The 9,392-nt window shown below is 41.1% G+C and overlaps 1 protein-coding gene across 2 annotated transcripts; it reads left to right on the top strand.

Annotated features, from left to right (window-relative positions):
- The first annotated feature begins 237 nt into the window (after window positions 1-237).
- LOC122875511 (MOB kinase activator 2) lies at window positions 238-6,668 on the top strand. Of its 2 annotated transcripts, XM_044194740.1 has the most exons (5): window positions 238-683; window positions 2,430-2,569; window positions 2,709-2,805; window positions 5,612-5,736; window positions 5,812-6,668. In XM_044194740.1, exons 1-5 carry the CDS (start codon window positions 601-603, stop codon window positions 6,048-6,050), a joined length of 684 nt encoding a protein of 227 aa, XP_044050675.1. In that variant the 5' UTR covers window positions 238-600; the 3' UTR covers window positions 6,051-6,668. The 2 variants fall into 2 exon arrangements, with proteins under 2 accessions (XP_044050675.1, XP_044050674.1); XM_044194739.1 differs by having other exon boundaries at window positions 5,612-6,668.
- Window positions 6,669-9,392: the final 2,724 nt, after the last annotated feature.

Genomic DNA, 9,392 nt, shown 5'->3' with positions numbered 1-9,392 from the left:
ACCTGCCGCTGCTCCAGCCTCTCTTTCTATTCTTCTCCCTGCCTTCCTCCCTCTTTTCCATCTCTTTTCCACTTCCACAGAGGAAAACCACCTTTACTTTGTCATCTGCACCTGCCTGCTCTCTCCGTAGAGAGGGGCACACGTGGAGAAAAGAGTGTGTATGCAGTGGGTGGAAAGGGGAAGAAGGCGGAGTTGTGGTTTGTACTTTAATGGGTTGTGGAGAAACCTGCCTGTCCGCTTGGAGTTTAGAGAGGAGGAGCCTGTGGGGTGTGGGACTCCAGACAAAGGAGACATATACACACTGACACTGGATCACTGGAGCGAAAGGAGGGGCAGACAGCTGGAGATCTTCACATTCCGCACAGGAGACAGTCCTCAACTCCAGGGCTACTTTTTTTTTCTGTGTTTTGGAAAATTTTGTCAGAAAGGGACCATATGTGTTTGTCAGTTGTATGGATTCCTTTGTGAACTGAGAGATGTTTGTGTTTGAGCAGTGGTTACCATATGCTGCCAGTAGTGTGTAGAAGTGTGTGGGTTAGTATGTTGGGGATGGAAAAGTGGGGCTGGCATAACCAACAGCTCTGCTCTTAGCTTCACGCCATGGGGGGTTGCCAGAGTTACCCCTCGGCTACGGAGACAGACAGCAAGACTCTGCAGCTGTCAGACATCAGCAGTGAAAAACTGTAAGTTGTATTTCGTCTTTCTTCACTATCGTCCTACGCCTCACACTTATACTCATGTTTCAGTTTCCCATCTGTCAATAAGTTTAGTGTTTTGCATTTGCTGTTCCGTCTTTCTATAGTCACCTTTATTATACTCTTGTATTCTGAAAGAACATAAAATCATGTATAGAAAAGGAGGATGTAATTATAGCAATGGGTAGTGTGGAAGAAACATGACTAGAAAGCTGGCAGCTGAGGAATGTTCTCCAGATAACTCTGTGTGTGTGTGTGTGTGTGTGTGTGTCGGTGTGTCGGTGTGCGTGTGTGTGTGTGTTGCATATTTGTCCGATGGCATCAGGGAAGGTGGATTCCTCTAATGGCAGGAACACATGTTGAAAAGTAGTTTGAACCAAAATGAGGAAAGACATACATAGACGTACATGGGTGTTAGCGCAGTTACTATGCAAATATTTGCTCTAGGATTAATCTTTTGGAGTCAGCTGGCTGTTTATTTCACCCTCACTGGCCAAGAGCAGGAGAGCAGGGTCACAGAGGAGTGTGTTTACACACAAACACTACATTACAAGTAGCTCCGGGTTCATTGTGTTTGTGTGCTGACAACTGGTAGCCAAGAGGCGGTGATTAAATCAATACCATGGAGCTGGAACAGAACAGGATGTTAACAAAAGAAGTTCCTGAGGACATCAGAGAAGTTTGTCATGGTTAGGGTTTGCACTAGTGTACCTTTAGAAGCTAATGTTTACATTCTTCTCTGTCACTATTCCTCCCTCTCTGCCTCTCCTGACCTTTTCTTTGGACAAAGACCTGCTGTTTAGACCATTAAACTAACTGACACACACACACACACACACACACACACACACACACACACACACATTTACACCAGGGGGAGTGAAACCCCATAGAGAGCACTGTGTTTCCCTTATCGCAATAGGCAAGGTCACACTGAGCAAACTCTCAGCTGTTGTGTGTATAGATGTCTAAAAACTGAGCGTGGCAGCTGCCTGATTCCACTACACTTTGAAATATTAATTTTAATCGCCAAATCAAAGCACCATCTTCCCAAAATCCTAAAATTCTAGCTATCAAAGAGACAGAGTAGAGCAGTCATCATCATCATCACAGCACACTACCTGCGCTAAAGTGGCCTCCCTGTTTGCATAAAGTCAAATCATGCTGCCAAGTTTGACTTTCCAGTACACTCGGGCATTCGCAAACATCACTCATTTCCTGCACTCTATAGTTATCACAAGTTCCCAAGCTGCCAGTCCCGTGTTACTGATTATAAAGCACTACCTGTAGCTTATCAGTAGGTATATGAGCTGATGTAGGAAAGAGAGATTTGGTAAAGCCAGCAGGCCTCAGCACTCAGCTCTGTACATTAACTAGCACAACGTTAGTCCTTTCAGTTATTTGCTTTGTAGCACGGACTACAGCAGCAGTGAGCTTCATTAACAGTAATTACTCTAGCTCTGAATTGACTGCCTTCATTACATTAACTGCTGGTTTATTGGACGTTCAGTCTGCAGTTACAGCAGTGTTTGTATGTGTTTGCGTGTGTGTGTGCCAGCCACAGAGGGCAAGACAGATGAGAGAGCATCACAGAGCGTAAAACGTGTTATGTACTGGCTGCAGCAGGAGTAAATAATCCACTGACCTATCGATTGTTTTACACAGCTGTATTTCCTGTCTCTCTGTCTTTCTTCTTCTGTCTCTGCTTCATTAACTCTGCACTGTCTTCCCAAGGGGAATTAATAACAATATTCTGGAGGAGCGTCCATATCTGCGGCAGCAGTATGTGTGCCAGCGGATCACACACACAGACATGTTTGCCCTCACAGAGCTGCCACCTGGCGTCGACAAGGCAGAGTGGCTTGCCAGCAACAGTGAGTAGACCCCATTAAACACAGCAGATTTCTGACTTTTTGTACCCCTTTTCTCCTGCTCACTATCCTCCACACACTGCAAAAAACAGACATAGGAATATATACAAGATGTCATTTTCTTCTTTTTGTTTTTTTTCAGCGGTGGCGTTTTTCAAGCATATCAACCTGTTCTCTAGTGCACTATCTGAGTTCTGCACTCCCAGCACCTGCCCAACTGCCTGTGGACCAGGCAACACGTAAGTTACTGAGCTTATACTGCACATAAGGGTCAGTTCACCCAAATCACAAGATGAAAAAACATATTTTCTCACGTTATCTTAGTGGTGTCTTGTCATGCAGATATTTAAAGTTTTATTTGCAGAGGTTCTGAGATATCCACAGGCCTTGCAGTGGACCATTTTTAAATGAACTACTTTCTACCAAAGAAATTGTCCCAAAATCATGAAAACTTTTTTGACAGTGCAGGATTATCCTGAGTAACCTGGATGTTGTTTCTGGAAAGACAAATGTCTGTTGAATTTCTCCAATGGTAGTTTTTTCGATGCTTTGGGCAGCACAAATGAAATAGTATTCACCTCCATTGTTAAAGGTGCTATTGAGAACATTGATAACATCCAGCCACTAGATGACGCACTCCCTCTCCCCCCTTTCATTCCATTCCAGTGGTTCGCTGTACAAACTGCATATTTCATGGCTGAGTGGAGTGAGACTCATATCAAGTGATGAATCTTTCGTGATAGAGTAATTAATTAATTTTGCAACATACATTAGCTATAGATTTAGGTTACTTTGTGCGGTGGTGTTTCATGTAACGTCATCTATGGTAATCTTAGGATATGGCTAGCAAGCTTTAGGTAACCCTTTTTTTCCCATCATTTAAAAATAATAGGACCTATATTGCAACACTTACCGTAAAATGACATTTCAATCATCCTTACACTATAAGACAGTAGGTAAATATTTACATTTTAATCCAATCAAATAGTACAGTACAGTACATTGTAGGGATGCTATTAAAACTCACAGCGCTCGACATTAGACAGACAGCTACAGTAAAAGTTGACGTTAGCTAGCGTTACTGTTAGCGTAGTAGTGCACTACACAGCAACAATGGCTACAGGGAGAAAGGACGACTGTATGATCATGTCAGTATTTTGAGATTTTTATATTAACGTGAGTACCGTAGCTGTTAAGCTCAACGCAGCTGGCTACATGGCTAGCTAGTGCCTCAGCGAAGTGTCTCATAATAGGGCTAACGTTAAACTGCTATATGAGATGGCACCCTCAATAACAGTCACGTTTTGGATCTTAACTGCATAGTGAGCAGATTTACAGTATCTCTGAACTTTAATTTATCTTCGACGTGTCACACTGGTAATATATTGGGATCCCACATCCACTCCTTTTTTAAAGAAGAGTGACCGTCTTTTCCTAAGCAGACCAGTCCGCCACCGGCCCAGACAAACCAGTGACAGACAAACTGTACTGGCCCCAGGCCATCAGTTATGTCGGACCCTGGCCCACTTCTAAATCCCCTCTGATACACATCTTTGTTATAACGTTACATTTTTTGAGGGAACTATAAAGTTAGGTAACAAGGCACAACCGTCACTAATGCTAACGTAGCTCCTCAGAAATTGAAGCTGTTATTTTTCTAATTTTGACAATCTAACCGGTGACACCACATTAATTAAGGTTTTAAGGACTATGACTGTCGGTAGTTGTTGTTTATTTTGTTTAAATATGCAGAAGTGTAATTTTATTGGTTTATTGTTGTTCGGACGATTAAGCTAAGATAGCTAATATGTGCTAACGTCAGTGTTTTTTCCACACTAACTGGCAGCTATACCATGTGATACCAACGCTGTTATACTATTGGCTCACAAGCCTTGTTAGAAGCAGGAACCAAACAAAACATTAATTTTGGGCCCGTCAAAATGTTTTAAATGATTAATTCACAATCAGAATTTTTTTTTTAGGAAAAGTGATACTTTTATTCTGCACCTTTCTAAAAGTTCTGTGGATGTATTATTTTTTTTAAATATTTGTCTACATAAAAATGTTAATGTAATCAATATAACCTTTAAAAGGGGAACTCCACCAATTTTACAAAGCCTTTTAGGTCTTGGGGAGTACTAACGTATATGTGGGGGAAAACAACTTGTATAAAGCCTTTTGTGGCTCCAGAGGGATCTGATAAATTCCCTGAAGTGATGTCACTTGAGTCAGCGGCGGTTGGGGCTGAAGACTACAAATTTAATAATGAAAAAAATCTGGTGGTGTGGAGTTAGAAAGAAGTGAGCTTACCAGACCTCTGTAGCCCGCTCTTCATCTCTGCTTGAGGTTAGAGGCTTGAGGCTACATTAGCTGCTACTAGCATAACACACTCAAATCTCCAACTGACCTGTTGGCAGTCGCGTGGCATTGTGGGTAATGTAGTCGCCAGGTTTTGACAAGGAAGAAGAAAGCGTGGAATAAAAAAGACAAAATCTCTGGTTCTGCTGTATTTGACTTTTTTTAAATTGTGAGTTTGGCAATGTTATAAAAGTACATTGATAAATCGGTGAATGGGACGGAGGCAGAAGTTTCTCGAGGCTTGAGATCTAAAAGCCTCACCATTTTTTTATGACGTGGGTGAACTGACCCTTTAAGATAAAATTTAGAAATAATTTTTGCAGCAGCACTGCATTTGAAATGCACAGGAATAAAGTGATCATCATTAATTATCTCCTGGTTTGACAACAATTTTAAAACAGAAATGGATATTTTTTTAAATATCACCTGTGCAATGTTTGTTCAAATAATAGCTAAACTTGAGTCATGATAGTGAAAGTTAATTTCTGACTATGGAAACACATCCTAGTTTTAAACAGAGCTTTCAGTTGCATCTGAAAGTCTGTATCAGCAGATGGGGTTTATTCAGGTGACCCTAGAGTGATATAATATTTATGCTTTCCAAAACATTAAACATAGTTTCTGTTATTTCCTTGATAACTGAACACATAGCATGTTGTCTTAATGGCCGTGTGTTGGTGTTGTTAGGGTTTATGTTTGGACCGATGACCACGGCAGGAAGCTGAAGTGCTCTGCTCCACTTTACTTTGACTATGCCATGTCATACATTCAGGAGCTACTGACTGACGAAGATGTGTTCCCCACAAAAACAGGTAAAAGGCATTTTATTTATGTTGCGTTGTTGTGCATCACATTCCCAAAGCCATTATCTCTTCCCTCTTTTCCAGGTTCAATGTTTCCAACAGGCTTCATCTTTCTGGTCCAGAAGGTGTTTTTGCTGTTTTTCAGGACTCTGGCTCACATTTACTGGTCTCACTATAGAGAGACTCTTGCGCTGGGTCTGCACCCACACCTCAACACACTCTTCACACACCTCACACTCTTCTGCCGGCAGCACGCCCTGTTGGAGCCGGAGGACATTGAGCCGCTGCAGGACCTCATCACAGCTCTGCGACAGCAAGGCTGAACCTAAAGAGCAAACACACGTATTATACACTCACATTTTCATCACACGTTTATTTACTTGTTATATCTGGTTATAAAGCTTTATAGTGTCTCCACTATACTCTGGGCCAAACTTAAACTTACTTCACAGTATGGATTTTGTTTTTTAAAGGACTGGAAGTTATAAAATAGAAAATAAAATACTGTTTATGAATGAGTCTGTTTTGCTTTAAAAAGCAGTAAATCAGACCAGACCAGGAGCATCTGGCTCCTGTTGTTTATAGTACTGTGCAAAACTGTAATACTGCATGTTAGTGTATTTTAACATAATGGTATGTTATTATATTTTGATAAGGTCAAAATCTTCAAGGTCATTTATGTCTTCCTCACAGTCATAAAAAAACATTGAATTGTCCTCTGGTGTCTTTTCCTATGAGACATCAACTGATCCAGACGGTTCACAGTAAATATAGACAAAATGTGCCATTGTTACATTTTGAACATTTGCAAAAGCCCATACAGGTGGATGTGTTGATGCAAATGTGAATACATTGTGACTGCATCTGCATGGAACGTCACAGCTTATCTCTGCATCTTTATGTATGATTCTGTACTCTTAATAAACATTTATGACAGACAATTTTCTGTATATGGTAGATTTGTTTTTTTGAAAGACAGGATATCATGCTGTCTCACTTCTCTACGTTTGGGTACTCTGTTCAGTATCCTGCAACTGTCTCCTGTTCATGTCTCTATCCTGAAGTAACTGATGCTACTGTAACATCAACATACCTCCAGGTCTTTGGTTTGAGAGCAGCACCACCTGCTGCCAGCAGCACCACCCAGCACATATCGCATTTTAACCTTCACTGTCAGCTACAGAACACTGCAGTCTGTTTGTTTTGCTGGCTGCAGCGTTTTGGATTTGAAATAAAACAATGACCCTTGAGGGTAAAGTGCTGAGTTTCAGCTTTCATGCAAGGGTGTTTACATCCAGATTGGGTTCAACGGTGTGGTAACTGTATTAAAAAAATACAAGACTATGTATAAAAGGGCTATAGAGTCCTACACTATTCATCTATTACAGATATGAACACCCTCCAGGACTCTTAAAGCTGGAAAGTCAGCACTTTACTGTAAAGTTTTGTCATCCTTTCATTTCAAACTTAGTGTCTTGGAGTCAAGCCAAAAGAACAGAAAATGTGCCACTGCTTAAATACTTACAGACTGCACTGTACATCTTCACAGAATTAAAGGCTCGATGCCTCGTTTTACTTCTTCCTATAACAGTAAACTGCTGGGTGGTGTAGGGATTAGAGAATCTCTCTCTCTCTCTCTCTCCTGCCAGTTCAAGTTCCCATTTTGGCAAACCACACCCCATCAAAATGTCCTTGAGTACATACTGAATCCCCCCAGGTCACTCCAACCTCACTCTGGAGTGTTACCATTTAACACAGAGGTTTTCAAACTGAGGTGCGGAGGGAGAGACATGATGCTGCTAGAGGTGAAAGGGACGTGTGCATATTGGTGTCCTAAAAGCAAGTTCTCCATTGTAATTTGGCCCGCCTGTCAGCACGGTCAGCAGCTGGAGCTGCAGCAGTTGCTCATGGAGGAAAATAAGGTAACACTGCTGCGCCGCACTTTGCGTCAAAAATCATTTCACCTTTTTGGAGGCATAACTCAGTCAAATCTGAACACATCTAATAGTGACGTACATTTTTACCATGGTTACCATTGTATCCGATGTCCATCGCGAATAAGTGTCCATAAATCCGCTTAGAAATAATAGAAAAAAAGACGCTCCTTGTAACTCCAAATACTATCAGGCATACTTTTAATAGTGCCAATTTGCCAAAATGTAAACAAATATAGGCAAATAAAAACGGGGCTCAAGATGTAGCCCACAGCTTACTCACTTCATGGCAACATACTTCCTGTTGCATCTCTCAAAGCACCCAAATGATGGTGACGCTAACTGTTTCCAAAATTTAGAACATGATAATTCCTCAAATGACAAAGAATAATAATAGGAGTGACAAAATCGTTACGATGAAAGGTTGTTTGGGGGTGCAGTTTTCTCGATTTTGTCATAGTGTCAGACTTCGAAAATAAAATACAATTCACTGCAATTTCAGTAATAACAGACACCACAGTCTTTGTGGATACACGTTTCCAAAGGGGGGGATTGGAGAGCAAGGCTGTTTTACTGATGTAATCAAGAGACAAATCCTGGAGCTGCAGTGCTACCAGAGGACACCTTTGTATGCACAGACAGCACTGTGGGCAATTTGACAAGAGACTCAAGCTGCTTTTTTCTGCTTTTTGCTGTCAGTCACAAAAACAAAAAGAATATCCAGGGCATGCTGAAAGCAAACTGATACAGAGACCATGAAGTCACTCTAGAGATGCATAGATGGTTATTTCCCTCTCTCTGGGAGTGAGTGCATTTGTGCAAATGAGAACTTTGCTGAACACCGCAGCAACAAAAGTGAATTATGTCTTGAGATGTGTTTTTGTTCAAATATTACAGTATGCCAGGACAGGTTTTAGTCCCCCAGTCCACTCACCCTGAAAACCCTGAATAAGATAAAATGGGAATATATGATCAAAGAGTGAATGATTACAGTATTGTGTGGTAGTTTTTCTTTCACCGCGAGCATGTAGTCCCCCATTTCACCACACAGAGGCATCAAAATACCACCACATTGTAATGGAAAGATGTCGGAAAAAACTGGTGACAAATTTTTTTTTTTCTGAAATTGACCAGTATTGTATTATTAGAATTACAAGCTTTATCTTGCCAAACCTAAAAAAGATCAAAATAATTCCATTAAAATTGCAATATTTTAAGAGGAACAAACTGTCCATACCTGTAGAATTAAGTGTGTCTCGTTCAAAATTACCATAAGTGATAAAATGACATTGCTGACAACACGCTATCTAATATAATGTTTTTGTCTATAGTAATTTTAGCAAGGTTTTAAGCAACTTTTAGGAACGCCTCACCACCACCTCTCTCAACCCTTGCTGCACTCACTGAACCTGACAGTGAAGAAATCTCCTGTTTTTAACACAGTGCCCTTTTACTTGTGCAACATCAGTTCCACATCCAAAAACCTTTTTGGGTGATAAATCAGTTCAAAATCATCCCCACAACGGAAAGGGGAAATATTTGTGTTGACAGGTAAAGCTGGAAATTTCTCAGATTCAAAGTTTGTGAATGTGGCCAGACGTCTGATTTCCTCTCTGATTTCAGCCCAGCAGGCTCGTCAAAGTTAAGCCTAAGACTGAAACTCAGCCTTTCCAATGAGAGCCAAAGCATCTTTGCCTGCTAAGAGATCAGAGGGAGAGGGGATGAGTCTGG

This window comes from Siniperca chuatsi, linkage group LG4 (assembly GCF_020085105.1).
Source record: "Siniperca chuatsi isolate FFG_IHB_CAS linkage group LG4, ASM2008510v1, whole genome shotgun sequence".
Taxonomy (NCBI): Eukaryota; Metazoa; Chordata; class Actinopteri; order Centrarchiformes; family Sinipercidae; genus Siniperca; species Siniperca chuatsi.
The sequence above is the reverse complement of the archived record's forward strand: the minus strand, read 5'-3'. Positions and strand labels throughout refer to the sequence as shown.

What these genes read in the sequence shown, in the direction of transcription:
- LOC122875511 (XM_044194739.1), top strand. Translation starts at nt 601, where the DNA reads ATGGGGGGTTGCCAGAGTTACCCCTCGGCTACGGAGACAGACAGCAAG. An exon ending in AGAGTGGCTTGCCAGCAACA is followed by an intron (nt 2,570 to 2,708) that starts GTGAGTAGACCC and finishes GTTTTTTTTCAG; the next exon opens with CGGTGGCGTTTTTCAAGCAT. An exon ending in GCCTGTGGACCAGGCAACAC is followed by an intron (nt 2,806 to 5,611) that starts GTAAGTTACTGA and finishes TGGTGTTGTTAG; the next exon opens with GGTTTATGTTTGGACCGATG.